Raw genomic sequence first — 17,070 nt, 5'->3', positions numbered from 1 at the left:
AAACACAATATGACTGAACATTTTTCACAATTATAGTGCTTGTCTTCTGGCATTTTGGAACGGTTTTATTTTTATTTCAATTGTCTGCATCTTTCCTTTTTTGATAATGTAGGTACTTACCTATTATATTAATTTGTAGTTATATTTATATATAAACTATTTTATAAAACTTCGCTTGGCTTACTTTTTTTAATGTAAAATAAAATATTGTTGGATGTGAAATTGTATTTTTTCATAGAAAATCACTGCAAATTTGGAGTCTGGAGACATAGACTAACTGGAGAGTAGATAATACCTACTGGAGAAAAATATATTTTAGTCTATGCTGATGAGATACTGAAGCATAGCTGATAATATAATATTTTAACATACAGTCCCTCAAACTTATCTGAAGAATTGACGAAAATTGAACTACTATGACGCCATATTGAATACGTCATTCCAACGTGAGATTCTGTCCAGTTGCGAGTCTTGATTGGGTAGTTTTCGATTCTGGCTCCCCTAACAGACTATCTCCCCATTAATTCTTCAGATAAATTTGTGGCACTATACCTACTTTGAGTTTGATCAGCGCCATGTATTTGAGTTGGGTATGGTTTGATTCAATGAACTGTCAGACTAGTCTTCTAATGGTTTGCTATGTTTGGTAGAATAGTGATAAAAATATTATAATAGAGTAATTCAGTAGTCAAACATATTATAGGTAAATCGTTTTACAGTGGCACCTTGAGTACGGCAAATGCGGCTTTTTTGCTAGCATTGAAACAGGCATTGTCACTGTAGAATGATTTATCTATACCTACCTAGAATCAAGAAGATTGTTCTATTTCTTTGCCTAGAATGAATTAATTATGTTTTATGATTTTAAGGTTTATATTTAAATCAACACTAAAATGTGTTAAATTCAGACAAAGAATATTAAATCGTGTAGTCTAATTCATTTGAATACCTACACCATTCATTAAAGGGTAGGTATATTATTGACTAAAACATTTGGTATACTATATCATATACACATTTAGGGAAAAGTTTATTTTTTAAATGGCATCTATATTTTTGACATTGATTCAAATTTGTTGTGTCATGGCCGATTTGTTGTGACATTTGTGGTGTACTTACATACGTAAACAAATCATAACTAAGTTGTTTTACTAATAGATAAGGTGAAAATGGTAGAGTTGGATTGGAAAACGATTCTTTCGTTCAATTACCAAGACATAAAAGATGAAGATAGGGAAAAAGTGTATGAAAGCATTTCTTGGATGGACCCTGGCGATATCGAAATTAGCTTCGGCGATATGAAAGCCTTATTTATCGTTTCGCAGGATATGCTTCGATACAAAGGAGAACAGGTATAGAGAAAAATAGTAAAATAGTTGTCGACAAACCTAATATTTTAAATTGTATAATAGAGGCATCCAGTTCCAAATTCCGCTCTATTTATTACATTTTGCACTTTTTGCGAAAATCACGAAAAACGATTTTGACCATTTTTTTTGGCACTGAAGATATTATTTAAAGACTTTATTACCTATATAAAACATTAAAGAACCTATCAAATTAAAAACAAGATTCACTTAAACTCCGAAGATGGCTGAAACTAGCCACTTAACTGAATTTAACATCTTAGTTCAATGAAAACAAAGACATATGGTTGACAAAGTTTAATGTCCACTATTTATGTCGGAACAGCCTACCTCCATCCTTCGTCACTGTCATCTATTAATGACCGCAGAAATATTATCTTTTTGAATCATTTATTGTCAAAAAACGAATTAAAATGTCAAGTATGAACTATAGATGTACCATCATAAATTGTCCGGTGTTCGAATTTAGAACTAAGGCCATGCGAGTATAAAAACTATTGAATGATATTATGTCAAATGTTAGCATGCGGCGCCCTCACTTATACTGGTGGATCTATAACATTAAAATTTTTACTTATTTTTTATTTAACACATTGATCACCAACTAGTTTTACATAAAATAGTTTAAAAAATGATTATTTGTTTATTATTATTTGATATGAATAGGTTATGAAATATAATGTTTTTTTTTCATTTTGATGATTTTTTTTTTACGTAAATATTGGTTTTTATGATGTACCGGCCTCATGTGTTCGTCGTGGCGCCAACAGGTTGTTATATTGCATCGGGCCGGCCATCTGTCCATATACTGTGTTGACGAGAGCATGGTGCCATTTCGAGGTCGAATTATATTTAATAATAATATATATAATATGTTTATATATATATATATATATACATCCCGCTATCATTACTGCGTCATCTAATAGGACACTTTCATTCAATATTGCGTCCAACTGTATTTCGGCGTCCGGTATACGGACGCAAAATTGAATTCATGTAATTTTACGTTTTCTCGTCTCCCAACCGCTCATAGAGTCTAAAAAGAAAATAGCCCAGACGCAGTTTTATTACCTCATAGGAACAACATATATATTTGTAGTTTGCAGTTTTGTCGCTGACGGCGCTACTAGCAATGAGTGTATATTTGTGCATGTATCTTTTGTTTACAATGTGTCGTACGTCCTACGGTTGGCAACGCTGTATTCCAGATTTTGAATGCCAGCACGGGTGATGCAAAAATAATAATCATTTATTCATTACTCATTCCTATGATGTGACCTTCGGGATAGTCGCGATGTATGGTAAATTAGGTAGGTAGGTATTATTATTTTATCGCATTACCGTTATTGTTTCGGATACTGTTTTGGAGTTTTAGTAACTTACTTAGTATTAAATTTTTGTACAGTATTATAAATATCTTTATTTTTTTTGTTGGTAGGGAAAGATACTTTATTGAGTTGAGCAATTTTTTGCTATTTTATTGATACTCGTATGTTTTTATCAACCATCTTAACTTTATTTTGGTACTTATAGGTAATTCTTGTTTTTTGTTTTTTGTTAAACGATTTTCCATTATATAGTGGGTTACTTTTTTCTTATCCAATGTCATAATTGTGTTTTTACCACAAAAATTTAACTTTATTTTGGCATTGTTCTTGTTTTTTTTTAACTATTAAATTGTGTAACTATTTTGAAGTACATATTGGGTGCCTATTATTTTTTTATTTAGGTATAGCTGTTCTTTTCTATTATTAATTTGTATGATTATTTTTAAGAACAGATCGGGTAGGTACCTTTTTCTCTTATCCACTATTGTATAATTTTATCAACTACCTTAACTATATTAAGGTATTATGTCCCAATTAAATGAAAATAGTTTTTATGTGTGTCACGACACCCAATTATTATTGAATACTACGTTGTTTTCAATTTATAAAAGATAAATAATATTTCATTATAAAACCCGTGTTTTTATTTGTTTCATTACATTTTATGCTTTTCCTTTAAGATAAAGTAGTGGCGTAGCTAGGGCTTTTGCCGTCTAGGACAGTCTTTGAGTTTGCCGCCCTCTAATGAAGATACACATTTTTACAATTGAATGGGTTATTACAAGACAATAATATGCCACAGAAACATTGTTTTGAAATATGAGCATTTTTATATTATTATAGCCGTTTTGCGTCCCATGTTTATTTGTGTATACTATTATTATTCTACACATCACAAGGAAAAACATATAATTTATCTAACTATTTCTTTTATTCAAACGAATATTTCACAAGATTTAAGAATATATCATTCTGATTATTGAACATTATATAATTTAGAAAACATGATTTCGAAGAGCGCTGAGTGGTAGGTATTTAATAGCCAATAGCTTAAATATTTGTCGTCATTAGTATGTCTTCCGTAGCATAATGGCTGAATGCGACGAGTTTGGGACGTTTACCCGTTGGAGATGCCGGGTTCGATTCCCGACTGGTTGGCTTACTTTTTTCAAAAAGAAGTTTTTTCTATTGGTTGTGATATACTCTCTCAGTTAGTGTTTTTCTAAATTATATCTCTATATATATAAAAATCTCGTGTCACGATGTTTGTGGTCGAACTCCTCCGAAATTGCTCGACTGATTTTTATGAATTTTTTTATGTATATTTGTTAGGTATGAGAATAGATCAACAAGTATATTTCATACCGCTAAGTGATTAGGGAATCTCTATCCAGAAAATTTTTTGTTTTATTTTTTTGACAATTTTTTTTTTTGTATTTTTTTTATTATTTGGCATAAAAAAATACCTATAACCCCAAATTTTCATCCTCCTACCCCTACCCTTCCATTTTTTAATCGCGATTTTATTATTTTTGTATGAACAAATTTAACCGTCGTTCGTATTTCAAACAGAACGAAATTATTTATGTTGTTGAATGACAGATGGCGCTACGTCCGAGAAGAATTCAAGAGAAGCGTCGCGTCATTTTGACATTTCATTCGGCATATCACAACGCAGTGATTTATTGTGACACGATTATTTTAACGATATCAGTGACACGATTTATTTTAAGTTATCTATTTTTGTGTGCGTGTATTACAGTGCACAATGCCAGCAAGACGCAAGGGGGGCCATTTGGGCCATCAAACGAATAAAGCAACAAACATGCGAAATAGTAGAGCCGAAAGAACAGACGAACAAATCCAACAAGATAACAAAAACTTGCGTGTGAGCATGTCGCAATTCCGTGCATCTCAATTACAAGAGTCACGAGCTGAACGAAATCAACAACGACAATTGGAACGGAGCCAAGCGCGCCGGTTCGTAGTTAACACACGCAGAGCAAATGACTGACAACGCCAACAAGTACATCGAGCATTTACATCCGCTTCGTTCCTTCGCTTCGCATTCGAGTACGAGCCAGATATTGAATATTCCGCTCATCCGAAAGTGCTGATTGGTGCTATGGACAAAGAATGTCCCCACTGTCATGCGCTCAAATTCAAACATGAGTCAGCCGGGATGTATTGCGCATCAGGAAAAGTGCAACTACCAGAAATTGAGATACCACCAGAACCATTGAATGGCTTGCTCATCGGCACGGTTCCAGATTCAAACCTGTTCCTGAAGTCCATTCGCACATTCAATTTATGCTTCCAAATGACTTCGTTCGGAGCAACAGAAATAGTTCACAATACTGCGGCAAATGGTCAACAATTCCATTCTACGTTCAAAATCAAAGGCCAAGTATACCACAAAGTAGGCTCATTGCTGCCAATGCCAAACGAACCACATAATTTTTTACAAATCGACTTCATGGGCGGTGAGGACATCAATCGTGTGGATGCACGTTGCAGCTACAATAGCCTCAATTCGCCTAATGCCAGGCGCATCGTCGGCAAACTGGACGCCCTATTGAATGAGCACAATGAATTATTGAAATTCTTCAAAGCACACATGCACGAATTGCAAAGTAACAATCACGCTATTGTCATAAATCCTGATAAAACACCAGCTGGAGAGCACGTGCGTCGATTCAGTGCGCCTGTTATTGACGACATTGCTGGAATCATGGTTGGCGACCGCACATCGACGCGAGAAATCGTGATTCGAAGAAGAAACAATAATCTGGAGTTCATCGCTGACACACACCGTTCATACGACGCTCTCCAATATCCGCCAATTTTCTGGAAGGGACAAGACGGATATTGCATAAACATTAAACAACGAGATCCTGTCACAGGTAATTCATTCATTATGAACATCATTACTCATTTTGAATTGAGAAAATGAATGGTTGGTGTTTTTTTTGTTTTTATCGGCGGTCATCGTCTACAGCGCTCCATTCCTCTTTCTGTCATAGATCCCATCCCCACACACTTACGATACATTCGTTATTTTTTATTTAACAACCAAAATATTCACTAGAAATAATTTATATGGCATAACAACGTTTGCTGGGTCAGCTAGTAATGTTATATAATTTATCCATTGGCTATTAAAATATGGATGTATTAAAAACAATTTTGTGGCTTATGACTATTTTTCTTTCACCCAGCATCGGATAGGCCCTGGACCATAATGATGACATTATATAAACTAAATAAATATCTAGTTTTATTGTGTTTATTCAAATGTAGGTACCTATACGAGTATTATGCTATTAATTTTATATTAAACACTCTCTTTGCTTATACAATTTTATGGATCCGCAAAGTATGGTTTCACTTATCAGAGTCAAGTAAATCAGAGAATTGTGAAACTTAATTACCACCTACCAGTAGGGAAGGATGGAGGTAGGCTGTTAAGATCAGCTATAAATAATGCACACTAAATTTTGTCAGTCATACGTATTTGTTTTCATTGAAATAAGACTGCAATGTACAGACGGTGTTGGTTAGTTTTTAAAATGCAATTAAACCTTGCATAACCAAGCCATAATAAATAACAGTCAAAAGATACTCATCTATCTATAAAATATCTAAGTTTTTGCAATTAAATCAAATGTAACTTCAGACATCTTATGGACGTTTAGGATGTTTATTGAATTTAAAAAAATGAACCAACAGTATTTGTAATAATATGTATTCTTTCTTAATCCAACAAAAACTAATAAGTGTGTACAATTTTGAAGTATCGCCCAAAGCATAGCAAAACTATTATGGTTTGGTTTAGGCAGGGTTTAATTGATTTTTAAGACTAATCAGCACCATCTGTAAATTGTAGTCTTAGTTCAATAAAAACAAATACGTATGACTAACAAAAAACTATTTATGGCGGATCTTAACAGCCTACGTCCACCCTTCGCTACTGCCACCTACTATATAGAGGATATCAAGATCTCCGATACTTAAAAATAAGTAGGTATTCCAGCAAAGACGGAAGAAAATTGAGGCGGGAGAATGAAAAGACAAAGGTTGGAAAGTACCCAACATTACATATCTCATATCACTAACCATAATAATATATACGAGTACTATTCCAATTTTTATATTCTAAATAATAGTCTCCAAAATACTCATAATAACACGCGAACGCTTTAACATTCAATAACAACATATCTAATAATGAAATAGTGGCAACGATGTAAGACGTCCGATTGTTGGGATAATCTAACGAAATATACAAGTCGGACGCATGAGACACTACCCACTATCACAAAATATATGCAGGAAGCCTTAATGTATTAATATGAAAGGAGTTTCGATAAGCGGGTTATTAAAAGGTGGTTTTTTGTTTTTGTATATTTTTAAATAAACGTTTTTCAAAAATTTAAATACCTCACAGTCGTCAGATGCATGACAAAAAGAATATTGTCGCTAAAGAAACAACACCGCGGAAGTCAATTAATTAAAATTTTCAGGGGCAAACAAAAACCGTCTCAAAAAATTAAAAATTGATACCTTTTAACTTATTTTTTTTTGTGTTTAGTTAAAAAAAGGTTTTTGTTTGCCCTTGAAAATTTTAATTAATTGACTTCCGCGGTGTTGTTTCTTAAGCGACGATATACTTTATTTAAATTTAAGTCTTTCTGATGGACGATATACTGTGGGGTCGGTAAAAGGACGCAACAATGATAGCTGGATTTATATATATATAATAATTATATTTAAACAGAAAAAGTACAAATCCAGAATAAAAGTTTTCAAATTGTGTAGAATACCTGGATACACATATAAACTGGAAATATACGTATACACAGTGGCGGCTCGTCCATATGCACTGCGGTACTGCAGCACTCCCAAGCAGATTGAGACAAATGTAATATTATAATATACACAATTATTATTGTCTCAACTTTGTTGTGTCATAAATGTTTCAATATAATGTTCTTATCTAGGTTCAATCTCTGACTTCTGAATTGGATGAAATGGCCATAAAGCAAGGTGAAATTGAAGCCGAAATGAAACTGAAGAAAGGAAGAAAAGGTTTGTAATATTCTCGGAGATATTTGTTGAATTTAAAATCAAACTAAACCCTCTTACTGAATAAGGTGATTCATTAATTAAGAAAAAACAGCCTATTTCAATATGAAAGTTTTTTATGGAGTGAGTCAATAATCTTACACATTCTATGCCTATGAAACATGTCTATATGCCCATCTCTGCATTAAACCGTTATTAGACTATCATAGATCTTTGACAAAAATGTTTTATAACATTTCTTTTGAGAGCATTCATTTATAAAACAAGAGAGGCATATTTCAATATGTAAAATATTTTATAAAAGTTAATCAAACAATTGAGAATTTACTCGGTCGAATTCCATTTTCTACAGCTTGTTTTTAAAGTCGATAGCTATTTCGGTTGTAGCACCATTAAGACTACAAAAATAGATGGCCTGTCTACGCTTAAGTATAAAACTCATAGCATGATAAGGTATGATCTCTCTCCCTCACCTTGGGACCATTCAAAAATAATAATAATAAGTGTCAACTTGGTGTGTTTAAAAATAAAATCCCAGTCAGGAAAAGTAAAAGAAATAAAAGTAACTGTATGTGGCTATAATAATTAAACACATTGACCTTCCAAAGCGAAGAAGCTAACAGGCTCACATATGAAACATAGGGGTGAAACGTAAACTCTAGCCATGTCTGTCCGCAAGTCAATAAGTTCTTACTAATAAATATACACCCACGGTGGCCGCGTGGCTTAAGCGCTGGACTATCACGCCGTGGGTCTCAGGTTCGAATCCTGGGTCTGACAAGAACACATATTGTTTTTCAATTTATGTGTGAGTCAGGGTATGGACCTAATAGGTTGAGCAAGTGGCTGACATCCATTTCTCGTAAAAAAACAAAAATCTGTTAATACAACCCTCTACTTTGTGGAGACCCATATGATGCTATTAGGATCGGACATGGTCGAAAAAAAAAAAATTTGCACTCTGTTTAAAAAAAGTAATTTCGATACATTTAGGCGGAACACAGTCACTGTACATACTTAAATAGACTCCCTCTTGCAGACTGCTTTGAAAACATGTGATTGGCTATGTTGTGTCATATCAGAAAAAGCCCATTTAGAAAAAAAAACCTAACCAAACCTTCAAAGATCTTTCTGTTTTCACGGGTAATTATTTTAGATGTTTGCACTCTGCTTTACCTGCATTAATGGTAAATTATTAGTACTTACAGCAATTTTACCAAAAAAATAACACATTTACAGATGACAACCGCTATTGAAATTCTGAAAGTTATACAGGCAAAAATATACATATTAGTCAACATGATACATTACGTATATACATTTATTATGCATAGTACTATTCAATTTATAGGTATATTTTTATTTAACCATTGCAGATTCCACTCATACCAGAGATTTAACAGAGCAATTACTCCAGCAGGAAAATGAAATTGAAGCTAACAAAGGGATTCTTGAAAAGGTAAAATAGAATTTAATTTCTTTTATGGTAACATACTGTGCTTATTTATTTGTTTGTCAAAAAGTAAACCACTGATTTTTACAATATTTTAATTTTAACATTTCAACAGATCTTTGTATAAGTATACCAATGAATTTATTTTTACAATATGTTTCATAATACATATATACAGTATATTTCATAATACCTAGCAAATATTATGAATTATGATTATTACACTTGTATTTTCAATTTTATAAAATTAATTGTGAATTGCCACCAAGTTGAATCCGTTGAACATTTTGTTTTGTTTCTATCATACAAGTAGGTACCCTAATTAAAGATAGACGTGAACTGATCCTGGGATATTTGTTTACACTTTTTTTCCACTTATCTGTAGACTACATATTTGTAATTGTATAGTCTATTTTTTGCATGTAGTAGTGGTTTACACCATAGACTTAGCAGACACTCACACAGTGGTCTTCAACTCATATTATGGGTCTGAAAGTTTAAAAATCTCAAATTAATACAATATATTTATCTCTTGCAAAATAATATTTGTTTGGTGCCACTTTGTGTGTATTTTTGCCCAAAGATAAAATGGAGTAGTTGTTATAATTTATTTGTAGTCTTTAGGTGACTCCTGCCCATGTAATCACTCTGTGTGCTTCCATCTACTTTTATTTTTGTTATTTTATATTATTTCTTATTTTATTACTTATTGTATTATTAATTCATATTTCTTTATATCGTCTCTGTTCTGGCAGAACACACTAACTGGAGAATACTAGTTTTGAGTCATTTGACTTTGAAGTTGTTAAAATGTTTGAAATAATGGTCTATCATGTGAGTTTATTAAGTAATCGTAAAAAGGATGACTTTAAAATAAAGACCGTTTATTTATTAAGAAGGTTTCCAGACGGTAAAGTTTGAAATAAGGAACATTTTGGTACTAACTCAATATGTAATTTTTTCGAATTAGTGTTTTCTGCCAGAACAGTGACGATATTTTCATTGTAAAAATTGTTCCTATGTTGTTTAAAAAACACTAATTTTATGTCATGTCGTGAACGCTTTGAATTTATAATTTGTTATGTTCATTATATTTATGTAAAATAAATAAATTTGATTAAAAAAAATCTGTTATAATAGTAGTAAACCCGGGACAGAAATCAAAACTAGTTTAAATATAAACGCTTATTCTAGATTGTTACGAATGTTACATCGTACTCAAATGCTCATTTTTACGATCACTATAAACAATAATTATTGTTTTTAAATATATTATTTCAGTTATCTGAAGAAATATCAGCTTTAGAAGATCAGAGACTGGCGCTGATGAAAGAGAGGGACAATGACAGTGATTCGACTCCGGACCCTATATCAGAATTAGATAGGATGAAAGAGATAGGAGATTCCCTCAAGAAGAAAAACCAACACATCAAAGAGCTTCTATTTGACCTCCAAGTAAGCTTAAAAAAGTGTTTAATGATTGTTATTTAACCAAAAAGAACGAATAAGGAAAAGTTTCTGTGATCTTTCACTTATTAACAAGGTAATTGGTTGCATTGTTGACTAGCAATCTAGCATGCAAAAGATTCTGGTTTCAAATTCAAACTAGATCGAAAATTTCACAATACAAAATAATATTATGTACAGGCATTATGTAGCCATCTATAAAATTACTATAATTTATTTTCAAATGAAGCTTTATTATAAATCCCAGCTAAAAAATATTTTCTTACGATATTGCATTATGCTTAAATAATTTTTAAATCAAATTTTAATAATTTAAAAAGTAGTTAAAGTCATCCATAAATAACATGTGTGTTTGGGTATTTTGCGATCACCCCTTTGTTAATTTTGGTCACAAAATATTTTACTCCTGTCTAAATCATGTCATATTTCTAAACCCCCCCCCCCATTTCTTAAAAATGATCAATTTCAGAATGTCATCTCGGAATATTATATTCTCAGAAAAAAACTTTAATTTAGTTTATATTTTGTTGGTTTTATGATATCACATTTTCTTCAATACCCTAATCAACCAATTAATTATATCATCACATTATATTAACCCCACCCCCTCCACTAGCATGTGGCATCATTATTATTATATGTACGACCCCATAGCAATTTTGCCCTCAATATAAAGTGAGTGTTCTGACTAATTTGATGTATCTAATATGGCAAACATCAGATTCTTCAAGCACGTATGACCAATTGCAATAGATTTGCGAGATTGATTTGCAACTTATCAATTCAAAATAAAATTGTCAGAAATGTCCACAATATGTCGTTTTGACACGGGCTGCACTTTTTATATAATATGATCTATTTTCTTTACTTTTAGGCTATTGCTGAAGAAAACAAAAAGCTCCGTGACAAGTTGAATCATTTAAAAGAGAAACTGGTGGAGGCCACACGCCACATTCATGAACTGACGTTACTGGTCACCAATTCCAGGGGCGAAAATAAACATCTGAATGGTTAGTCATTTCGTACCTTTACGCCGTGTTGTCTCCCTTTAAAAACCAATGATTTGAGTTACCCCATCTCCACCCGTCATGTATATGCAGCCGCAATTTGTGCACGACCTTCCATGATGCTACAAATGTGTCAGAATGAAAAGATTTTAGTGCCACACTTCCTTCTCTCGAAACCAAGCTGCATGGGACCTATCTAGCAACCACACACCTTGGTTCTTAAAGAAAGAGTTTAAAAAATAAAAAAAATAATCTTGACTTACTCCACCGTCATTTATCTTTAATGACATAAAGTGTCCTCTGTACCTGTGTACAATACATCACAGTAGGTTTCAAAGATGACAGCTACTTTAAACTTATAAATTCATTTTTCTGTGACGACTAAAATGAAGAGCCGAATCGCCATTAAGTACTGTACCACCAAATTCTTAAGGCTTCTTTTTGTTATAGATAATGTTATAAATCTTGAGTCTTCTTATATTTTACCCGCTGCAATATGAGCTTTTTGATTTTATCTTGCTAAAATAGTACTGTACTGCTTACTTGTGGTAATTGTTTTAGAAAAAGTAAAGGACTTATCTGATGCTAACTTGGCGCTACAAAACCATCTTCAAAATATAACTGAGACAAACCACGGCCAAGACGCTCAGTTGGATGAGTTTGCTCAACAGATGGAGTTGAGAATTAACGAATGGAAGGTAAAATAATATATCTTATAAATATTGTACATAATATTACGCAATTCTATGTGCGATGCTTATATGATACGTAGGCACAGATATAGTGGGACCATTGAACCATGAATGTGTGCAGATGCAATTTCTTTTAGTGCACAGTAATTTGCAGAGCTGGCCTGATAAATGTTACGGTTGTTATTTTCGACTTCACATACATCAAGCTTATTGCATTGCTATCTCTCGCTCTCGTCATGTTTTATTTTATGCCAACACTATCGAACCTCACTCTATTTTGTATGTTTATAATATAACTTGAATATGTATTGTTTTTTAATTCTAGGATATTCTGAGAGGAAAACAAGCCGAGATAGAAGATCTTCGAAATAAGCCTAATGAATATCAAGAGAAACCAGAGAGTACCGGAGATATTGAGCCTAATTTTTTTGCACAGGTATAATTTTGACATCCAAGAATTATATATCTTTAAAGCTTAATAGCGCTTGTGCACGTGGATGGATTTACTTGCACCAATAGTGTGTATTTTAAACTATCACGATAATAACTGTTTACATGTAAAAGTGCTGACTGTCTCTCCAATCTCAATCTTCAAGAGTAAGCGAGATGCGACGTTGTCATTGTATGGTACTATGTATGTATTTGACAGGTTATGAAAATCGGTTAACCTCAAAATAACTCTCTGTGCGGTGTGTAGTTCATTTTTTTACCTGTAGGTTCGCCACTATCATTCTACTGCGCAGGCGCAGATATCACACAGTCCAATTGTCGCCTGAAAATTCAGAAGCTTCTGAACTTTTTTGATCCATGCATGCAATCTTGCAATTTGCACGATAATACGTGTTTACATGTGCATTTTTTTGGTTATGGCCGTGATAATATGTACTGTCAGCATTAAATCCATGCATGTGTAAACAGGGTATAAGTTTAGGAAAAATTAAATTAAATTAAAGGAAAGAAAGGTAATAATATGTATAATCAATTGCTTGAGATTTTCACGGTTCATTGTTGTTGTAAAAAGGGAATGATATTTCACTTTGTTCCTAATGACCAGAGATATCAGATCAAATATTAGATTTTGCTGAAAAAGTAGCTATCATTGTTCATCATTCCTATTATTAACACTGTCAGGGTTCTGGTATATTTCGAAGGCCTCCTTTACCTAAAATGTGAAAAGTAGTCCTTGTATTTCACCCAGTGTTTCGGTCTCGGAGTCAAATTCACGACCTCTATCCATGGAATGTTCGGCAATGTTACAACCCAGATGTGTCCAATTCACGGCAAAAAGAGCTCTCAATTTCTGAGCGGAATTTCTTAAATTCTCAGCTGACAGCTGAACTGAACCTTTTCTGGCACACCTGAAGCCGTGTAAACTTTACTACATTATCTCTAAAAGTGTCGAGGAAAGAAGGAAGGAAGGGGGAAGAGCATAATATGCTGACAGCTCAAAAATCAAATATATTGTATTATCAATGTTTCTTCTCTCAATATTGTGTTTCACTTTAATTATTAATACATTTTGCAAAGATTACTAAAACTAGATGGATCAATGTGTATAAAATATTGATATTAAATTATAGATGCTCAAACAGCGGGAAGATCAAATACAACGTCTTCAAAGCAAGCTGTCGGAAGCGGCAGAAGAAATGCTTTACTCCGCAGAAACCATTGAGAGATTGAAAGAAGAGAAAGCAAATTACGAGACTACTATCGATAACTTAAGAATGGGAATATCTCATGACAGCATTGAAGGAACTAATGTCGTTGAAAAACTTAAAATTGAAATGCAGAGATGTAAAATTGAAAATGATGACCTTGAAGAATGCTTGAAGATAAAGGAAATTGAGGTGAGTTGTTATATTAACCTTTTTATTAAATTAGGTTCAGTAAAACTTTTATTATCCAAACTGATTGGGGATGAAAGTAAGTCCGAAAACCAAATTAAATACAATTCTAAAATGACTAGCATTTGTAAGAAAATGCGAAAAATATTTTCCTTTTATTGTGAATCCCTATTTCGACTGTACGTTCAACTATTCTTTGATAATTAATCTTTAAAACAAATATCGCGTATCAAATTTATTTGGATAACAAAGTTGCAAGTCTCTAAAGATGTCACTGCGGTGTGTGGTTCATAACTCTTAGGTACTTGCAGGATGCAACGTTGGCGGGAGCGGTGTTTTAAAAAAATGTTACTCCAGTAAATGATTTAAGGAATCACAGCTGAGTGCACCGTATGCTAATTTATTATGTTTTTTTTTCATATTGAAGCTCGCTGAAGCTTTAAAGCGATTGTATTTATTTGAAAGCGGAGAGTTGGGCTTGAAAGAAGCCATGCACGCCAACAAAAAGACAAAGCAACAACTTCAGATAAGAGATGAGCACATCAAAAAATTGGTAGCGGACATTAATAAGCATGTCCATCTCCTTGATCAAGTACAATTGGAAAATTCTGTTATGAGGTAACTGTGTTTCATATAATATTTAAAATGAACTTATCTTTTTTTTTAAATTTGTCTTCAATCTGATTTGGATTTCGGCTACATTTTAGCTTTTTTTACTAGAAACGGAGGATTTGCTACTTGCTCAACCTATTAGATTAGAACCATGCTTAGAGTCTAAACCAGTGACCAGTGGCATTTGTTGCGGCCCAAAATAATAAGAACTTCATCACCAAATTTTTCATTGAATATGACAAAAATCTAATTTCCTATATACTAAGTTCTATTTACAAATACATATTATGTACGTAATGCAGAGTGGAGAGTGATTGGAGTAGCTGATATGTAATTATTAAATTTAAATAATGAAATGAATTTTTCGTCTAGTATAAATTATTATATTTTATATATTTCAACACTTAACCCACTGCGGCCTGTGAAAAATTAGAAAGTCAATAAATTGGCCCTTCTTTCAAATAGGTTGTGCACCACTGGTCTTAATTAACACGGAAAAAACAACATGTGGTTTTACCAGACCTGGGATTTGAACCCAAGACTCATGATTTAATAAGCCAATGCACTACCGCTCGGCCACCGTGGGTACCTTTACCTGTTATTATATTGTACTTGTGATGCATTATTTTAATTTTAATTCCAATGAATGGATTTTCACACAAATTATAAGACGTGTCTTTGAAAATTAAAAAATTGAAATGATTACGATTTTTTAAAATGGAATCAAATGAAAAACAAAATTTTGTTATTTAAAGTACTCTGTCAAGCGGACACTATTTAATCATGAGAAGGTAAAGTGGTTAGATAGCAGCGGTGGAGTGGTGAGGTGAGGTGCGGGTAATTGTAAATTCAAATGAATGAATATTGAATATATCTTGCAGTATTGTCAATTATTTTAATAATTTTCTATTTCCACTATAGAAAAAAGCTTAATCTACCTTCAGAGCAGCCCATTACGGTTGATAGTGTCCTCTCTCAACATTCGAAGAGAAAGAAAGAATTGAATGCATCTGTCAAAAAACTCGCTCTCTTAGAGGAACAGAAAATTTCTCTGCAAATTCAACTCAGGCAAAAAGAGAAGTGTATCAAGAAATTGTATGATTACGTGAAGAGTAAGGGAGTCAAGCTTCCGGAACATTTCCTGGCGGCCATACTTGCCGAAGAGAACATTAATCGGCAAGCTTTTGAGCAGGAAATCACTGTAGTCCATGATGGATCAGGCGATGCCACGTATGAAAGGTTGTGCTTTGTTAGTTCCGATAATACAATCTTGATAATATTTCGTTTACTGAGTTAAATCTAAATTTTGTAATTTTTTTATAGTAATGATGTCCAAAAGGCGTCACCAAATAAGAAGTCTCCGGTGGATAATGAAGAGATTACATTAATTCGGGAAAACTATCAGCATCTGATCGATGAGAATGAAGGATTGAGGAAAGGATTGCATGAGATACTGGATGCTATAAAAGAAAAGGGTAAGACTAAATATTAACGGAATGAACTCCCAAAACATAAGCAATGAATTATTGTGGGTGTGCGGTATGCAGGGATGGCCGACTTGTTTGTTGTTACGACTCATTTTTTAATGTAACAATTTAGCTACAATCTACCGAAATTGTAAAATTTAACACATTAACACACATGTAAGTTGGCTCGCACATCAAAACTGGTCTCATCTGCATTGTGTCGAATACGTCAATGTGACATCATCGTTATTCACAAAACACTTGTTGCCAAATGGAGCTCCGCACATTGGTGGAATGCGACTTTTTAGTTTGAAAAAAATATGTAGTGCTGCTAGCAACAAATTTGCTGTCTCGGGCTGTGAGTCAAAGCCGTTAGAACGCATATGCACACGTACGAATTTGTCATTCCTATACCAGCTCGCGGGTTGCCGCATCCCAATACATCCACGTTTCGAGAGATTACACGCTACTGTCACTAGATGTTCATATGCAACATCGGAGTGACGTTGCTAGAAGGTTTGAATTATGGCTGTGTGGCAGACAAGACGAGTTTAGATGTAAGAGCTGGCTAAAAGTTTATCAATATGTATATGTGGAATTTACTTTGTTAAAAAAAATATTATATGAATGAAAAACTGTACACACATGTTATAAAAACATATATATAAAAAAGAGTGACTATTAACTAAAAGTATATTAACGAGAAGTCGGTATCTTCATAACTGCTACTTATCGTTCATAGTGGG

The 17,070-nt window shown here is 33.2% G+C and overlaps 1 protein-coding gene across 1 annotated transcript in view; it reads left to right on the top strand.

The window, feature by feature from the left end:
- Positions 1-1,064: 1,064 nt before the first annotated feature.
- Positions 1,065-17,070, top strand: part of Cep290 (Centrosomal protein 290kDa) — a 40,707-nt gene continuing 24,701 nt past the window's right edge. The window contains exons 1-11 of the mRNA XM_085942775.1: positions 1,065-1,352; positions 7,699-7,786; positions 9,160-9,242; positions 10,518-10,691; positions 11,578-11,713; positions 12,272-12,408; positions 12,728-12,838; positions 13,983-14,249; positions 14,674-14,864; positions 15,780-16,097; positions 16,182-16,333. Of these exons, the coding sequence (XP_085798901.1) occupies positions 1,170-1,352; positions 7,699-7,786; positions 9,160-9,242; positions 10,518-10,691; positions 11,578-11,713; positions 12,272-12,408; positions 12,728-12,838; positions 13,983-14,249; positions 14,674-14,864; positions 15,780-16,097; positions 16,182-16,333 (1,840 nt within the window). The 5' untranslated portion in view covers positions 1,065-1,169. The remainder of the gene's footprint in view (positions 1,353-7,698; positions 7,787-9,159; positions 9,243-10,517; positions 10,692-11,577; positions 11,714-12,271; positions 12,409-12,727; positions 12,839-13,982; positions 14,250-14,673; positions 14,865-15,779; positions 16,098-16,181; positions 16,334-17,070) is intronic.

The sequence above is a fragment of the Rhyacophila brunnea genome, unplaced genomic scaffold (assembly GCF_057557595.1).
Source record: "Rhyacophila brunnea isolate RB1 unplaced genomic scaffold, BYU_Rbru_1.0 scaffold_15, whole genome shotgun sequence".
In the NCBI taxonomy this organism is placed as follows: domain Eukaryota; kingdom Metazoa; phylum Arthropoda; class Insecta; order Trichoptera; family Rhyacophilidae; genus Rhyacophila; species Rhyacophila brunnea.
Note: the sequence above shows the minus strand (reverse complement) of the source record. Positions and strands in the feature narration are given on the sequence as shown.